We start from the raw sequence: 19315 nt of genomic DNA, 5'->3' as shown, positions 1-19315 counted from the left end.
GCAAACATCACCTGCCTGACCTGCCTGTCAACCTTTTCATCACCCCTGCAAAGAATCAGAATCGTAATAATTTATTAAGGAAATTATGTATAATGTAGGAAGAAAAGGCTCAGAACTGTCTCCTTGTGTAATCATACCTCCACCATAAACCCATCTATCACTCATAACGCACATCTGACCACAGTGTCCCCATACAGATCCTGCATCACCCTCAAATACATATCTTCCTCTCCCGACTCCTACAGTATCTGCTATTTGCCAAAGTTCTTCTCTTAGCACCCTATCATATATTTTCTGTGGATCCACAAACACACAGAGCAACTCCTTTGACCCTTCTCTGTACCTCTCCATCAACTCTCCATATAAAATAAATATTGCATATGTAGTGGTCTCTTTGCATGAACCCATAATCCTTGATTGGCATCTCTATTCTTAACCTAGCTTCATCAACTTTATCCCTCTGTAGTTGCCACAGCTCAGCACGGCACCCTTGTTTTTGAAAATCTGTATCAGTACACTTCTTCTCTGTTCTTCAGGCATCCTCTCACTCTGTGGTAAACAATCTGGCTAATCTGGTCCACTGCCCTCTCTCCTATACCTTTCCATACCTCCATAGATCTTCTCAACACACTCTTCACTCATTAGTAACCTTAATCATCCCAACCTGCTGCACATCCTTTCCAGATCAATCTCTTTGACACAGCCAATCAATACAAACATTTGTGCTTCCTTATTTTTCTTAGTACTTCAAATACAAGTAATATCAACCAGCCTCTGCCACCTCTCTCTTTCTCTGTTGTACTGCCAGTACCTGTGTTTACGTTCTTTATCCCCCTGACCCACTTTTTCTAAGCATACTTTGAACTTTTTCCTGTACTTCCTCATTTCACCACCAAGTCTCCTGGTTTTCTGAGGATACAACAAACACCTTCTTTTGAGTTTCCCTCACCACTTTAGCTAGCACTTCATTCGCTTCCTCTACTTGATTTCCAGAGTCATCCTACAGACTACCATTCTATGCTGCCCAGCTACATTCTCATCTAACACCACCTACACCACATTTGCTGAGTGTCCATCAGACTATCTGAGCCCACAATTAGTAGGTTATGTCAATATTTTCTTCTTGCTTTTGAGATTTCTTTACAAGAAATTATTGTAATACTGTAAATTTTGAGAGCAACAGGTACATAATAAGTAATTACAATAGGTAAGCACATATATTTCCTCATTTCCATAAACTTACCTATGTTGTTTCCATCATAATCCACATCTTCTCCCTCCCCTATGTCCAGCTCTCGGGTATCCAGGCTTTCCACCAGATCTGCCATCTTGATACCGTCGTGTATGTCTTGAGCCGCTCTGCTGTCAGAATCTACAGAGTTCACCAGGTTGAGGTTACTGGTAGCAGTCTGAGCCTTACTCCTCATGTTTAGCAGTCAGAACCTGGAGCAGGGCACACCTAGAAGAGAGATCAGATGTATGACCATTTCCTGGGAGTATATGTACTCCCACAGAGCAGGACAGTCTTGTGACATTTAATCTTCCAGTGACCTTACTGTGACTTTCCTTTTTATCATGTGAATCAGATAAGAACTGCAAGGAATACAAACTCTTTAACAAATATGCCCCAAAACAGACACATATAATGTAAATGTGTATTTCAGCTTGTGCTGAAAATCAACAGAAAGGTAAATAAATGTATTCTTATTTACCAACAGCTAAGCTTTAGAAGAAGTGTAAATCATGTCCAAGTGCACACCAATTTATCTTAGTGTCTTAGCAGCTTTTGAGCACCGCAGGTAGACATTTACTGTTCACTTCTCTCCTGAACTCCTCTAAATAAAATAATGATAATAAATAATTATTTAGACTCACTCTATAAGACATGTGTCCACTAATTTTCAGTGCAGTTCTTGTGTTATTTGGCATACACCAGCCTCTTCTAAGCCCTTCATACCTAACCCTTTCCAATGAGCTTTCAGTGAACAACTGAGGGGTCAGAGGTTCCTTTTTCTTAAAGACATGATTTTCACATAGTCTTAATCTGCTAGAGAGTTTTTTTTATTGTCTGTCACTTCATTTGTCCTCTACCCGTCCAGTTTCCTAGATTTTCTAAGAACACATCACACATGTAGTGTTATATGACTGACATGGCTAATATCTCTTTGGGAATCACATTATTGCTGCAGAAATACTCTTTTATTCCGGTCTAATTATGACATCCTTTGCATTTTTCATAGACTAAAATATGGGACCACATCATGTATTTTTGTGACATACTGGTAGTAAGAAAGTGCCAAACGATACAATTAAAAATATATAAATATAAAGAAATACAAAGAAATGAGAGGCAGACTTCTGCACAATACCATATCTATACTTTTACTGTATGTGCATTCCTACTCACAGCACTATTTAGTCACCTCTAATGACCTTTTTGGAAGAGTCAACATTTGTGATGTTTCTCCATCTGTTTATTATACAGACCTGCTGGTCACCTGCTGGTCACTACTCCTGGAGACTATAAAAAATGTCGTTTTTATATTTTAATGAAGCATATGCACAACAAATTACCTCATTTTTCAGCAATACAGTAATAAGATTGTGTATTTTGAATGGGGTTTTATTTCAGGAAGGGGTATAGCACTTAAACTACTATTGTTTTTTCTTTAACCTCCTAAGACCCGAACTCTTAAAAAAAAAACTTTGTAAAAACAAAGAATTACCAGATATGAGAGCCACATATGAGGATATTCATTTAAAATTTTGATAGAACAGTAGCAGCATAATGTCTTCGTAAGTGTATATCAGGCCCTTGTAGAGCAAAATTTAGTATTTTGGTCTAAATAACACAAAATGTGATGTCCACATATGTGGAACTTGTAAAGTTCTGCCTGAATTAGTTCAATGGGACCAATAAGTTAATGTAGAAAAAAAAAACACCCTTCCACTCCCTAAACCACTCCTTTAAAAAACTCATGCCAAATAAAACATGTGTAGTCATGTTGTGGTTTGTGACTTCAGAGACTTTGTGAGTACAAATCAACTTTGAATCAGACACAAGCATCAAATGAAAAAAAAATCAGCTGATGCCTTTCATTCTATCAAAATCAGAAAATATGCTCATATTTTTAAATTATTGGTCACTTATCATATATTGGTCATATATGATACACTTGCACACTACTCTGTGCAGAAAAAAATATGTAATTCACTGAGTGGGCTACAAACAAATATTTTCTATTAAAATGTTCCTTAAATAAAGCGAAACAAAATACACTTAATTATCAAAAGCAGGCAAACCAGATTTTTATTTGTGGAAATTGATGTTTTTTTGTGATAAATATACAAAAGCTCAAAATCTGCTGAAGTCAAAGGCAGTGCAGTTCAAAAACAGGTAGGTTTTGGTAGACTATAAAAATATAGTATAGAATAGTATTAAAGACTAATAATTAGTTTAGACTAATAATTATGTAGATATTGTGCTCAGGTCTCTCTTTTACTTTCAACTTTACCTCAATACAGAGAGTTCTGACACAGTTTTGTGTACCAAACAATTATTGAGACACCAAAACCTGCTAAACCCGTCACAAACATTATTTCTCACGTTTGCTACACTTTGCTTCACTGTAAATCCAATATTTGCTCTTAAGGTATAAAATAGCCACTAGAATAGAAATGAATAGAAACAAAGGTATTTGGTTGTTTTTAAAAATGATCTTCACTAGAATGTGATACAGTTTGCTCAAGAGCTTTGTAAGAAGGCCTGTTAGTTTCAAACAACAGATGCCCCTGCCACAAAAAAGACAAGAAAATGTGTTGAAATTTTGATTTTTTTGATTAAGGGCAGGTAAAAAGTACTCATTAATCTGAAAAACATCCAGACAGAAAACCTGATTTGGTTTTAGAGAAACAAATTTTTGTGAGACAGCAGTTAAACAACAATGACTGAAAAACAATCAAAATAAAATTTCAAACAGAAGAAAATAGGACAGAATCGGTTTTGCTTTGTCTTTTCATGATTCAGCAGTGTTGGTAACAACACTCAAAACACACACGCCCAGAGAAACAGAATAACATCAACTGGTTCTTTAGAGCATGTGAGAAAAAAATGAAACCACTTCCTGCATTTCATTAAAAAAAAGAAAAGAAAGAAACTGCGTATGCGTCTTTTTAATTTCCCACAATTAACTGCAGTTTAGCATTAGGATGACACCTATGTGGTCAAGTTTGAAAGAGGAAATGATCTTCTGACTAGCACCAAATTCTTCCAGAGCAAAAACTACTTAAAATGAAACGAGCACGTACGCTAAGAGATAAAGAGTTGACAGTAAACATTCCCACTCCAGAGAACAAGAGCCAACATGCTCGAAGCATCAAAAGAGTCACCAACTGCCTCAAGTGACTGTTTGTCTGCTTAGTTTCTGTTGTCCTTGCGAACTTTTATTCGCTCCATTTATTCATAAAAGTGAATGAATGAGTTTTGATTAGTTTCCTATTTAAAATAAAGCTATTCCTATTAAAAATAATTTCTTTGATATTTGGGCTTGATTTGGTTCAGTTTGGTTACTATTATAGCTACTTAAATTTTCATTGACTGTCACATTGTCACGTCTGCTGTGACAGATGTGTGGAGTGGAGAGAGAGTGTGGACCCAAATGCTGACGCAGAAAGTGATGGACTTAAAGTGAGCCTTTATTACAGCCAAGCAAAATACAAACAAAAGCAAAGAAGAGCATGACTAAGCTAAAAAAAAAAACAACAACTAAAAGCAAGTATAAAGAAACTAAAGACCTGAGAACCTGGGGCTTGGAGAAGTGGAACATGGAGAACTGCGGTGAGTGACACACAGACGATCCAGCAACAAAAAGAGGAAGACAAAGGGCTTAAATACACAGAGAGATAATGAAGGAATGAGACACAGGAGGAGAGCACAGCTGGGAGTAATCCCATATGAGGCCGGAAGAAGGCAAAACTGAAAACACTAACATAGGACGCAAGATTGTCTAAATCAAACAGGAAACAAGAGACATTCACAAAGACACAGACTTGACACTGAGGCCTGGAGACACGAATGACTGGAGAGACACAGGAGATGCACAAACATAGATGACATTAAACGTGGAACACAGCAAGGCTTAGTAACAGAAACCTAAAGACTAGAAACTAAGGATATAACACACACAGAGAACAATAAGAAGAACCAAACCAATGAATAACACTTAACTCAAAGAATACAAATTAATCAAAAAAAACAGCACTGGATCACAGACCCAGTATCTTGACACACATAGCCCCAATATTCATTTGAACGCACATTACTACGCAAGGCATGTTAACTGAGTCAGCACTGGCTATAAAAAGCTCACTTTGCATGGCTTCATTCTGCACAAAGCAACAGTGTGGAATGAGAAATAGCCCACCGACATGAATGGTTTTACATCTACAAAGCATCGACTATAGATAAGTGTATAGTGTAAACTGTGCCCACTGTTTCACGATTATTGTAAACACAATAAAATTCCTTGTTAAAAAGTAATTGCTCCCTGTGTTAAATCATGAATTAACCACATTTTTTTGGAAAGCTAGGTTCAGTTTCACTAACCACATCCAGCTATGGTTACTGTCAGTCCTGTTGAATTAAGAAATTACTTATATACAACTTGTCTGACCAAATGTAGTATGCTAAAAGATCAACACCAACAAATGGACAAAACTATGAACAATAATGAACCTTCCCAGGAAAGGCTGGCCAACCAAAATTATTCCAAGAGTGCATCAATGACTCATCCTGTAGGTCACGAATTGCCATATTTGATTAACCACGAATTCTGCTCTCTATCAGAAAATCCTGAAGGAGAATGTCCGGCCATCGGTTCATGCCCCGAAGCTATAGCATACTTGGGTTATACTGCAGAATAATATTCCTAAATACACCAGAAAGGAAAAAGAAAATAAAGGTTTTGGAATGGCCTAGTCAAACCCCAGACTTAAATCACACTCACACTCATAAACCAGCGGGGATAAATTAAAGCATTTCTGTCAAGAAGAGAGGCCAAAATTCCTCAACTGTGAGGTGGAGGACTCATTGCCAGTCACAAAAATTTGCTACCAGGAATGGCACAACCAGCTATTCAATTTGAGAGACAAACTACATTTACTGGGTTATCTTTGTTTAACATTAAAATTTGTTTCATCACAAAACTTGTGATGAAAAAACTAAGTGTGGGAAATGTACAAAACAAATGAATCAGGAAGGGGCAAATACCTTTTTCACAGCACTGTATATCTGTTAGAAAGTAGTACTTTTTTATGATTAAATATTTTATGCTGCCTATAGCTGTATTTCCTGCTCTGAGAATGTCCATGACTTCCCAAAAACCTTGACCCACAGAGAGATTAACGAGAATGTCAAAAAGTGTGTGTGTAGACTGCGATGTAAAAAGCACAGTCTGTGTTATCTGTGTCTACAATATGCAACCTGAGAGTTATCTCTCTACTCCATTGTAATAAAAAAATTGCCAACTTCCTGCTTCCTGTCCTGTTGTCATGGTGATAGCTTGAGCAGCTAGAGCTGCTTATATATAAATATCAACAGAAGTGCACCCGCCTCTCCCTTCGTGTGCTAGCATCCCTCTTAAATGTCAATTAGTGGGAGTGTGTCAGAGAGTCAGAAAAAAAAAGAGGAATTACAAGTAAAGTTGCCACTCATCAATCTTTTCAATGAGACACATGGGAAATTTGATCTCTCACCATGTGACACAAAGTCATTAAATACATATCGCTTTACTTGCCATGGAGGAATCAGCTGTCTTGCATTCTAAAAAGGGCTAAATCCATTACTGGGAATGTGAAATTTAAAGTAATTTTTAACTAAAGATTTTGTGATATACGTGTATATCCCACATAGCAAAATTGGTATGGCCTGGATCTGTCAGAAGTTGTTTTCAATTAGCCTGGGCCACAAAAACCAAACCACAATCGGGCCAGATGTGGCATGCCATCACATAAACAGTGCCAGCATTGCGAGACCTGGCCATATCTGGATGACATACCACTTACCATGACACCAGTCAGCCAGCAGATCCAGGCCAGACCCATCTGCTATGTGGGATTGTCAGCTACAGCTTGCTTGGTCTGTAATACTTTGTTCGTCAGATAAAGTTCTCCAATGAAGAATTTGTCTCACCTTCTGGAAAAGGGCTACAGAGCATCTGAACCAACATATAGCAAAATTCTTCCCAGTTGTGTGAAATAAATAATTGGACATTTTTGGGGGAAAATACACTTGTTATTAGAGATATGACGCCACACTCGAGTCAGTCGTAATGATCCACAGAGGTGTTACATGCGTGACAGTTTGCCTTTTTATAAGTGCCTCTATCCAACACTACCAACGCCGCCATGTCTAATGACCAATTTCAAGCTGAGACTTGGAGAGATTACTACTCTAGCTAAAAGGCAGCCAAGACAACGCATAATTCTGATAATCCAAGCTAAATGGCCAGCGGCAAAAGATTCATGTTCAATAAGTACCATAATAGTTAGATTAATAACTTATTAAAATTAATAAATCAATAAGCTACAAACTGAAAGAGTGTTATGAGAAAGTGGTACTAATAGTTAACTATTTAATCCGTTATCAATACTGTACTATTGATTCATTCACAGAGCAACAATGGTTCATTTTTCTCTACTGTGTGCACACGTTGCATTTACAATCCCTAATTTGGTCCCATAAAGTTTGCTCAAATATACAAATCTATGACTTACTTCTCTCTGTGGTTTTACAACAAGCAAAAATGAGATATTTATGAGTGTTTTTGCACCAGAGCCTCTAGCAGCCCTGTTCCTGTAACAGTGCAACGACCCACGAGAGACACATGGGAAAGAAGACAAGGTCACAGCGGACGTGTATCTGCAACCAGAAAATATATATATATATCTGCATCCCATATCAGTTCTGTGGCTGCTGGTCTCCCAAATCACGTTCAGCCAAGAAGTATATATTTTGTATATTTTGCAGCTAAAAGTTTGGCTCACTCCTAATATTTTGCGGAAAGACAAATCAACATAGATACTTGCCTTTTACATATAACTACAAATAAGATACTTTCGAGCAAATCGTGTTGAGTGCCCTTTTCAGATTACAGTTTTGAGGTCTATACAGTGCATAAGTTCTTATAAAAGAAACAGAAAGCAGCAAGACCTTATTTTCTAAGGTGTCTCACATCTGGAAACATGATTCTAATTTACACAGCAACGTGCTGTTTTGGATGGGAGCTCACACTGCAGTGGTTACTTCTGGGAAATGGGTTGTGTTCTCGGCATGAAGCTTAAACCAAATCCTAAATATTTTGAACAGAGCCGTCTGTTCAAATATGCTAAAAGGAAAATATTCTGCTGCTTCAGGGCATCCTGTTGGCAAAAGGGACTTAGATATGCAACACAAACATTTTTTTAAACCATCAAAGGAGATTTCATGCACCAGTTCTAAAATCTTGTGTTTTCACTTCTCCATTGTATCTCAAAGTCATCACCTTTTAAGGTGTCTAACAGCTTTGAAGAAGCAAAAAGATGCTTTAATAATAGCTCATTAAACTTTAAATCTTCCACAGCGAACGGTACTTGCATTTCTGACTCTTAACTGCACTTTTGTTTACATTATAGGTCAAGCAAAGACACTATAAAGCCATTACACTGTGTTTTCAGGGCAGCCACATACACGGTTCATACCAGAAACTGCTAAACACATCAAAAGACAAAAATACAGTGCAGCACTTCTCTCTGACACATTCAGTAATTACGCTCAGTGCAATCAATGCATCCTGTGTTTTTGCACAAAAAACAAAAATGTCATGCAAAAACACGTTCATCTAATGTCTACCAAATTTTAAAAAAGATTAATAATAATAATCATCATCATGATATCATTTTTGCACATTTTTGTTGTATTTATGAAGATTTCTGAGCAGCATGAAATTAAAAATGAATAAAAGTTGTTATTCAACCCTTTGTTTAGACAGATTTCCCGTTTATGGTCTGTGCCATTGCATTGTGGTAGAAAACAGATTATTGTTTTGTAGATTACAATAAAGAAATAAAATAATCAGTATAAAAACATCAGTATATTATCTAGCCTCAAACAGATTGGAGATTGTGGGAAATCACCTTCTCAGGCAGACTAAGATATGACATATGACACACGCTGATTATATGTTTTTGACACAATAACAAACTCTATGACTACGATCATCACTGCTTATTTACAATTTTACTCTAAAAACTTTTCTTAATCACCTCTAAAACAGACTCTGATGCCTGCATATATGTGTTGATAAAAAAAAATTCAATTGAATCCAAAAGCACTACTTAAAAACACATTTCTACCAGTTGACCTCAGCATATTTGTCCACCTTAAATTGGCATCCAGTACTCCTACTTTTCTCCCTCTATAATAAATCTGCTTGCAATACATGTTTTAAAGTGTCAAATCATTGAAAGGAACACTGGGGGCGGACTGAACATGTCAACCTCAGCAGAGGTGCTGTCACTGATTATCCATTAAGTGTGAGGAAAAATAGGTAGTTTGTGAAATGTACCGTCTATCCTGGATTCCTGTGCGATAGCCAGTCTGACATTTATGAAGTGCTGTGGCAAACACAGTGATCGACTGAAAATTTTTTAAACATACAATGCATGTAAACGGCATTTTTGCATTAGAGACTACAAGTCACACGCCATGGTACGTATATAGCAGCGCAACAAAGGTAACATATATGTAGCTTGGCATTTATAGACTGAGCAGTGCCAAGCTCCTCGTGGCACAGATGGTACAAAGATAGAGAGAAGAAGGGAGGGAGGGAAGCAATGAGAGAGGTCTGTGACACCTCTTTTTCTCTGCCCACACTAAAGCTGCCTATTATCTAATCCTTCACACCATGGATAGGGGGATTGGGATGGTCAGAGCGGCAGAGAAAGCAAGACATACAGTAGATGCCAGAAAAAGAGAGCGAGCAATCGTCATCATTGCCAGAGTGTCGTTCGGCCGATGGTAACACAAGGCATCATTGTACTGAGGGAGTGAGAGAACTGCTCCCTCTCTCTGTTTCAGCCAAGCCTGATTCGGCTCGACCAGTGTGGCCAAGTCCGAGACTGGAAACTACTAAAGTTTAACTTGCGCCAGACCACTGAAGTGACTCATGATTACAGTGGTAGGAAAAAAGTATAGAGGATCTCTGAGTTCTTGAATTGAAGGGTTGGTGCATGCAAAATATAATTTAGTGCTTTAGAAAGGAAGCATTATGTTCAAAAATAGACACAATATGAATGCAAACATCTTGGGTGCAGATGTGTTGTACTGTATGATGTAGTATGAGTGTCAAATGGCCCAGTGAACGCGGGGAAATGTACACCGTGGAGAACAGCAGCGACAGGTTGGTCTCCTGGTTCATTTCAAATACATTGAAATAGCTCGTCTACAGACTTGCTCCTGAAAAGTCGATGAAAACTGTGAGAATTTGGAAAAGAATACACTCTATAATGCTTTAATTATACATATAGATATATTTTAAATCATAGTTGGAAAGCCCAAAAGAATATTTGTGGGCTTTTTGATGGTGGCACATTGTCTGGCATTACACAAGCCAGAAGTTCACATCTGGATTTAATTTGTAGTACTAAATCTGAGAACCTTGCTAACAACACTGATCCCCCCTGTCCCTTCTAGGCAGCAAACTGCAATGATGCAAAACTTATTATGCTACTTTTTTACTTTAAAGGAATGGTGGGTGGTTATAGCAAAGATCATACCCAAGAAATCTTCAGCTCAGTATTTTTCTTACTGTCCAACAAATACTTAATAACAAATACATCACACAGCAAGCGCAGCAAGAAAACACATAGACTTAGGTCGATAAACTTAAACGCATGCATTTAAAGCCTCAGGCAGGAATAACAGTAATAAGGTTTACTGTTTGATCATGCTGGCAACACAACAAAAAGTATTGAGGTCATTGAATGCCAGAGGTCAGTATCCAGTATATCTGTTGCAAAGACAACAGAAGAACTGCAGAGGGGAGGGGGCTGGTTTTCTATGGGCGAACAGCAGGAAAAAAAATATCTGCAGTCTTCCCATGACATTCCAGCTCCAGCAACCAGTTTTCCCACAAGGCATGAGAAAGGGGACATCAGGCCAACACACAACCAGACATGCACACACGCACACCTGTGAAGTCTTATGCAACAGGTAAAACATTATTTGTCACAGCATTACACTGGTACAAAGTAAACAACAAAAAGATTAGGAGATTCATCTTCACACCTCACTATAGCACCCACTCTTTACATTTTACACTTTACTTGTGACTAAATCTTAATACAGCATATATCATTTTGTGACAAGGAACAGAAACAGTCAAATGCACATAAACCACGTATTTGCTCTGCTGCAGCTCAAAAAGAACTAATCCAACTTGTTCAGCAGTACTCCAGTATAATCCACTGTACATTTCTTGTCCATGATTCCACTGATAACCCAAAACCAAAGAGTGTCACAGATACTTATCTCCCAAAGCCCCTGGACGCAAATAGAACAGAGCAGACACAAAAACAAACAGAGAGTCAGAGGGACACATTACCAACCTGCTCTTTCTGTGGACGTGCAGTCCACATGTTGCTTAGTCTGATCCACTTGGCTTTACTCAATGTAGGGCAAAACTAAAGCAACTAAGACGCCTAAGCAGACAAAGAATTGCACAGCAGCAGCAGCGGCGGCGTCAGACAGCTCCTTCTAGTCTGCACTAATGTAAGTGTGGCTGGGGAAAAAAACTAACAGTGAACTCTCTCCAACTCCTCAGGAAGGGAGGGGTCACACAAACTCTAGGCCAATCACAAAAAGATACTCTTCCCATAGCCTTTTCTCATTGGATAAAAAAAAATAGTGCTGGACTTGTGCTGAAGTAGGAGGAGTACACTTGGGAAATTCTTTGACACTCTGGCTATTATCTCATCACTTCTCACTTTTACTCATTCTCTGTTATTTGTTTATTTTTCTTGCTTTCCATTATTTATAGCTCATCTCTCTGTGTATCATTGCACATGTCACTTGGGTCTTATACTAAATATTTAAAAATAAGAAGAAGAACAAAAAGAAAAATAGTTAGGCATTTGATTTGGCTGTGTCTTCACTTAAACTTGGTGTATAAATACAAATTATACTCCGTATATTTTGCCTTCAAACTAAAAGGAAAGCGATCTCTTCTTCCATCTAGTGGAATAATTGATGTACTGCACCTCTGTGCAGGCCGAGCACAGCCAGTAGTTATCGAGAGTGTATATTATGGGTTTGATAGGGACTTTAACCTGAAATCGACCACACCTTGGAAACACTTTCTCAGTTAACATTGCAGATAAAAATGTAACCACAAACCTTTACCACATTTAACACGTGCACTTGACACATAAAGGATGATAAATGTGCTTCATTTTCAAATAAAAATAGATGATAACTGTCTTTTTCAAAATAAATAACACACATTTCAACACTACTAAAAAGAAACGCATCTGAGAAATTAAATCGATCCACTAAAATAAAAACATGACATAACAGGTAATACAACCAGTTTTGCTGTTAACTCGTGTTGTCTTTGAAACAATCCAATTTTGTCCATGTAAATAGTGAGTCAGTCTGTTATTTGGCATTACTTCAGTTGTTATGGGCACACCAAACCACGACGTTTGACTGTGCAGTACAAATGTCTAAAGTTGTGCTTTAGACCATTGTACAAATACGCACTTGCATGTGTAAACACACGCATCCAATGGTCTGTACACACATCTATATCAAATGATGACAGATACATACCTTCAAAGCACCCGAAAGCTAACGACAGCAAGATCAGTCTTTCTCAAGTTATTTCTAACTAACCGGCTTCGTCTCCTCGCTTAAACACAAACACACATCATAATTCAGTGGTCATAAACGGTGTCAGCTGGTAAGCACTGAGCAAAGGGCAGAGAGATAACAGCAATTGAAACATGAGAATCTCATCCGTGCAGGAAAAACAGAACTATGCTGCCAGTCAAAGGTGTGATTTTTGTCATTTTATTTTTGTTTTCGCTTAAGACAACAGGAAAATAATCTGTTAAATCTTAATTATATGTCATTAAAATGGTGATAAGCCTCTCACTCTTATCGAGGCAATCCTAACCTACCCTAGTAGAGTAATTATGTAATTAGTTTAGACCAACCAGTTCAATGGGGCCTGGGCCGGAAAAGCTGCACTGTGGTGATTGGTCTGCCTTCCATCCACCTTTTTGGGCGTTTGCACACATACATACACATACTCACTGCATTCCTTATACTGCTGACTTACACACTCCATTGTTAGTTAGTAGAGCAGAGATGCCAGAACGTGCCCAGAAATTATCACATGGTGAAGGGGAAGTTATGTTGTTGGGCTTTTTGTGACAAGCCCCACAAGTTTGGAGGTCATTTTGGTTCCAATAGACAACTTATACAAATGTGATTTAGCAACTTGAAGTCCATTCATAGTGTATATTGATCTACAACCCAAAATAAATAAATAAAGACAGAATGCAATGGTTTACAAATTACTTGTTTCCTATATTTAACTGAATATAGTAAACTGCGAAATATTATTTATTTATCTATCCATCTATTTTCTTAACCATTTAAGAAGTAGCAATTAAGTATAAGCTTTAAATTGTTTTTGCAAAGTAGGTTTGTAGGTGAGATTGTTGTAAAGTAACACATGTTTAATCAAATTCATGTATTCTTAGATTCTGAACATTTCAGTGAAGAAATAGGTGTTATTTCGTTGTGGGAAATGGTATGATGTACATTGTTGTCCAAACTAGAGAATGTTTATACAGCACTGAACATATCAGGGGGTATATTTTTAATGACAATCTGAAAAGGCGCAAGATCGTTATCAATTATTCTGTTAGTGTTACCTGCTTTTTTGTTTTGTTTTTTGTATTTTAATTTAAGGCAGAATGGCTAATTATCGTGCCAGTTCTTAGGGCAACATATGATACATTGTGAAAGTTAAATAGGTAATGGGCAACCAGAAAAGAAAGTGTCTTTTTCTGCTTTGTGCAAAGGGGTCATTCATTATAATCCATATTTCTAGGGCGCATGACAATTTGAGACCTCAGCAGCAGCTGCTTCCAGGCCCTTGGTTGATGAGCTAAGAGGTGGAAAACGGGCGGAGCAAGCCTATGTGGAGACTTGAAAATTGGATCACACGACAACTCTGGATCATGGGTGGGAAATGGAATTTATTATGTTAGTTTCAGTTAGGTTTTGGCGCGTTCTAACCCTTTTTGTGTCTTTGTGGGCTGATCAGCCACTATTTAAGTTTCCCTTTTGTCTCATTTAGGTAGGTCAGTGTTTGTTGCCAGCTTTTGAGTAGAGTTCTGTTACTTTGACCTCTTTTATGGGCCCAATATTTATTTTAGAAACATCCATCACATCATAAAACAGAGAGAGTCGAATTATTCTCCAAATCTTAATGAGGAATACTCTTTCTCATTGGCTGGTGGTAAACACAAAAGGCATAATTGCTTAAAATGCTGAAACCGCTACCAATCACTGTAACAGTACCGGTAGGTGGTGTTGCAGCATCACACTCAGAGCAGACCCCCACAACACAACCACTTCACTTGGGTAAGATGTTTTGCACACCGGGAATCATGATCCACACGCTGGATATGCACCATAACTACAGGAGCAGAACAGAAGTCTGGTGTTAAGGTGGATTTTTTCATCGGTCTTGACTGATATTTCTTCTTTGACCATTTGGACTCTTAGATTTATTATTTTATTGACAATGCATCGTTCTTTCGTGGTGTTTGTGAGTTTTATTAAACTGTCTCCCTTCCGTCAAACAGTGATTGTTTTCACGCTAGTTGTTATTTGACCGTTTGTGTTTGGCTGAGTTTGAGCGCCACTGTCATTTGCAGGACAGATGTTTTTTTGCTGCTGCCGCATCATTATGACCCTGAGTCTGACTCACCATCACATGCTGCCAGATGCAACTCGTCAACCGATCCAATATTTTGCTTTTTATTTTGTGCAAACGCGGGGACTTGCTGCCGCTGATGGGGACTCTTTGGGGCTTCTTAGCGCATGAAGGACCTCAGGCTTCTGGTGGGTTTCACAAATATTTTTTTTAAAGATGGAGAAGATAAGATGCGCTTAAATATTAGATTTTTAAATACTAGATCTGTTTTTATTTTCTATCATATCCGTTTTTATTGGAGTACACATCCCCAAAAATTTCGGCTGGCGATTTATAACTTGCGAATATCCGGATGTAATGCATTTTGTAACCATCACTCCTACTCTTCAGGTACTTTTGGAACACTTTAGTGTGCGTTATGAAGATGGAGTGGATAATTCGGATCGATCTGAGATGGCCTCGTATTTCTGTTATAGTCTGTTCAACACCGTCGATTTCGTATTTGATCTTCAAAGTAAAGAAGTGTTAGGCTACACAGGATTGCTTGCACCACTAAGGATATTACTTGTGTTCACGCCTGATCTCCTCCGTTACACGTTTTTCTTAACTCCGGAAATCAAACAATGAATAACGCAGGTGAGTGCGGCATCGAGGGGCATGAGGAGTCCCAGATCCAGGGTGACATCAGCAGTCAGGGTCAGGTGCGGCCGGGAGAATAACCCAGAGGCAACAATGCCCTCCTGGCCCAGCCAACTGGAGTGCCTCCACCATAACTGCACCTGGGAGGAGACCAACAATACCATAAGCAAAGCTGACCCTTCCCCACCCCCTCTCAATTATTATTCAATTCCTCTCCTAACGGCCATCACCGTCGCCTGCACACTGCTGTTTCTGATAGGGGTGGCCGGGAATGTTATGACCATTTTGGTGGTCAGCAAGTACCGGGACATGCGCACGACCACCAATCTGTACCTGTGCAGCATGGCGGTATCCGATCTACTCATTTTCCTTTGCATGCCACTTGACCTCTACCGCATGTGGAGATACAGGCCCTGGCGCTTTGGAGACGCGCTCTGCAAACTCTTTCAGTTTGTGTCAGAATCAAGCACTTACTCCACCATCCTCAGCATCACCGCCCTGTCAGTAGAGCGCTACCTGGCGATCTGTTTCCCATTGCGCGCCAAGGCTCTGGTAACCAAAAGGCGCGTACGAGCCTTGATTTGTCTGTTATGGACAGTGTCCCTTTTGAGCGCAGGCCCTGTGTTTGTCATGGTGGGAGTAGAGCAGGACACCATGGGGCCACTAAACTTCAGTTCGTGGATGAATGAGTCTAACTTATTCCTGGAGGCTGAGGACACCCGAGAGTGTAAGATGACGCACTATGCTGTGCAATCCGGTCTGATGGGGGCCATGGTGTGGCTGAGCTCCGTTTTCTTCTTCATGCCCGTGTTCTGTCTGACAGTGCTCTACGGCCTGATAGGCCGTCGGCTGTGGCAAAGGCACCGAGAGACGAACATGAGCAACCGCGTGTCTCACAGGGACAAGAGCAACAGGCAGACCATAAAGATGCTGGGTAAGTTTCCAGAACGCGCAAATTACGCAAAAATTCTAAAGTTCTTACATGATTCGAGTTTGAGTTGTCGACACATGAAAGACACCTTAGGGCTTTAAACTGTGTTCATATTAAAGTGATATCAGTTCAAATTTCCAAATAAAGATATATATGTTTAGGAAAATGTTAATCAGCACCTCCTTTGACTAACCCCTGTCCCTTTTTATGTTTTTTTCTTCCAAAAGTGGTTGTTGTGCTGGCCTTTGTCCTGTGTTGGTTGCCTTTCCATGTGGGTCGCTACTTGCAGTTCCGCTCTCTGGATGCTCCTTCCCCGTTGCTGTCGTTGTTATCCGAGTACTGTAGCTTGGTGTCAGTGGTTCTCTTTTACTTGAGCGCTGCCATCAATCCCATCCTCTATAACACCATGTCGTGGAAATACCGGGGTGCAGCGGCGCGCCTCTTCGGCCTGACCGACAGCCTGCCGCCACGGGGTCGCACAGCGAGCACTGTGAAGGGAGATGGCTCAAACGGCTGGACAGAGTCTACAATCAGCTTTTGAATGCATGGCCTAAATGGCTGGCGTAATGAATAAAGCTATTAGTCGTGGATCTACATTACTCACGTAAAGGCCATAATTTCTGTCAGGGCGATGCGAAATTGTGGTGAGCACTTGCCTTTATTTGACTGGAATCAAAAAGGATTATTAAAAAAGTAGGAGCCATAAACGCTCCACATGCATAAAACACTTTCTTTTAAATACGATTTGCTCAGTTACGTGTCTTGTTCAGTTATTTCAGCAAGTGCCACACACTATTCAACACTATTATCACTGGTGAAGTACAAAAGTCACTGGCCTGAAATGCTTACAGGATATCAATCAAAAACAGACACGCACGCCTGTGTGCTCACATATATATGTCACGCACATCTACAAATGCCTTATACTGCATTTATATTCTGGATGACAAAGAAAGCACTGTAGAATTTGTGGCACAGCTCTGTACTCATTAAGACAGAGGCAGAGGTGCAGTGTGTATGTGCATGTGTGGAAGAGATTTTTGCATGTGCTATGCAGGCCAAGTGTCATGCTTTTGGGTATGCTTTTAGTCACGTTACATGAAGATGTTGTGGGCTACTGTTATAAGTTGTCAAAATTCCCAGTGGGCACTTTTATATTCAAATCAATGCTGTGTTTGGGATCAATGGGGTGAGTCAACAGTCCCTGTGAGTATTCTTGTGAATCTTTGTGGTGCACAGCCTTTGCTTATTTTTTTTTTGTGATTGTGAGACAATTTATATTTCCAAAATATGTATCAGTCTCTGATCTTGTTGAATGTATTTCACTGTTAAATGATCAGCACTGTTTAATCTGTAGGACCATCAGAAATGTGTATTAGGGGTTGTGTGTGGTGGGGGTCCTATAAGGAGGCATCTCAAAAGGTTTTTACAGGTCTCATGACTCTGCAAATTTAGGTCTGGTGCATACACAAAGAAAGCTGCCTGTTAATGTATAAATAAACATGTTAGCAGTCACTTTCTGGGCTATGTGAACTGTGCACCATTTTCCAGCAGTGTTATCCACATGTTTTCAGTCACCAGCTATAGTTACATATGTTGCACTGATTGACCATACAATGCTATCTTTTGCTGTGGCTGTAAACACAAAACGTTATTATAAATTTGTCTAATTTACCAATAGCAATCATGCTTTTTGCAGCCATATTTATGGCAACGAAAACATTCATTTTCACTAGTCCTGCTTCTATACAAGTAGCCTCCACTGTAAGCTACCCCAAGGCTTCACAGTTATCTTTAGCAGACATGGTTTTCCACTGACAAACGAGAGAAGTGAGTTCACACACGATGTAAACCTTATAATATGTGTCTTCTTTTTCTCATTTAACAACTTACTAAAGCCTGGAAGATGAAAAGTCTTCATGGGTGATTAAACAGCAGATCATGGCATGTTAAGTGATTTTAAATGTTCTCCAGTCTGATGAAGTGCTACAACAATGTATAAGAAAGTTTTAAAAATAGATTTTCCTTTGAGCTTGTGTAAGATAACACAACAGGTGGAAATGTAAAAGTGGTACATTTTGTAAAGTGATTTGTAAAGAGCCTTGTCGAAAAGATCTTTGCTATAATTTGTATATAGATGCTTTGTAATGCAGTACACTCAGGTGGTTTACGCAGTCCAAATCACCACAGCAGCTTCCTTGATTTAAAACATGGCCTCATGACTTTGAAGAATGTATCTGTTAAATGAATGTTTATGACCATATACTGATAACATGACATGCTTTTATCAATCCATACTTATTAACAGTCAAAATTTATTGCTTTTTTTTTTTTAATCTATGTGACTATCTTCACTTAGTTAATGTGTATGTCTATGATAATGTCTTGTAAAAGAAACAAAAAGTTTCCTCCTCTTTTGTACACAGTATTCATATTCTTTGTGTAACCGACTCGACAGTCAGAAAGTTGTCCTCAGCAGATATGAGATGCAAACTGCAATCGGGGTTATTAAACCAACAAACACCAGTAAACACCTTCTCAGTCACATTAAAAAATAACAAAAGATAACAACAGGGTATGCAGTCGTTTCTCCATGTGGCCCAGCAGTACCCACTATATAATGTTGGCCTCAAAGAGGTTTAACAGTGGCCACAGGGACACTGCAATGTGCCTCTCCCATCTCAGCTGACATGATTTTCTTGGTGCCACCAGGCTCCATTATATCACATTAGATAGCTTATAAGACAGCAGGTGCTGC

The 19315-nt window shown here is 39.0% G+C and overlaps 2 protein-coding genes across 2 annotated transcripts in view; one reads left to right on the top strand and one right to left on the bottom strand.

Annotated features, from left to right (window-relative positions):
• The window catches only part of pld1a (phospholipase D1a), a 31090-nt gene extending 19267 nt beyond the window's left edge, over positions 1–11823 (bottom strand). Inside the window, exons 1-2 of the mRNA XM_085143561.1 lie at positions 11644–11823; positions 1244–1459 (exon numbers count right to left, since the gene is read on the bottom strand). Coding sequence (XP_084999687.1) covers positions 1244–1427 — 184 coding nt within the window. The 5' untranslated portion in view covers positions 1428–1459; positions 11644–11823. The remainder of the gene's footprint in view (positions 1–1243; positions 1460–11643) is intronic.
• Positions 11824–14544: 2721 nt separating this feature from the next.
• ghsra (growth hormone secretagogue receptor a) lies at positions 14545–18886 on the top strand. Its single transcript, XM_085144115.1, has 2 exons — positions 14545–16560; positions 16785–18886. The coding sequence occupies exons 1-2, from the start codon at positions 15645–15647 to the stop codon at positions 17096–17098; spliced, it is 1230 nt and encodes a 409-aa protein (XP_085000241.1). The 5' UTR covers positions 14545–15644; the 3' UTR covers positions 17099–18886.
• Positions 18887–19315: the final 429 nt, after the last annotated feature.

The sequence above is a fragment of the Neolamprologus multifasciatus genome, chromosome 19 (genome assembly GCF_963576455.1).
Source record: "Neolamprologus multifasciatus chromosome 19, fNeoMul1.2, whole genome shotgun sequence".
NCBI lineage: Eukaryota > Metazoa > Chordata > Actinopteri > Cichliformes > Cichlidae > Neolamprologus > Neolamprologus multifasciatus.
This window is presented reverse-complemented; position numbering and strand designations above follow the sequence as displayed.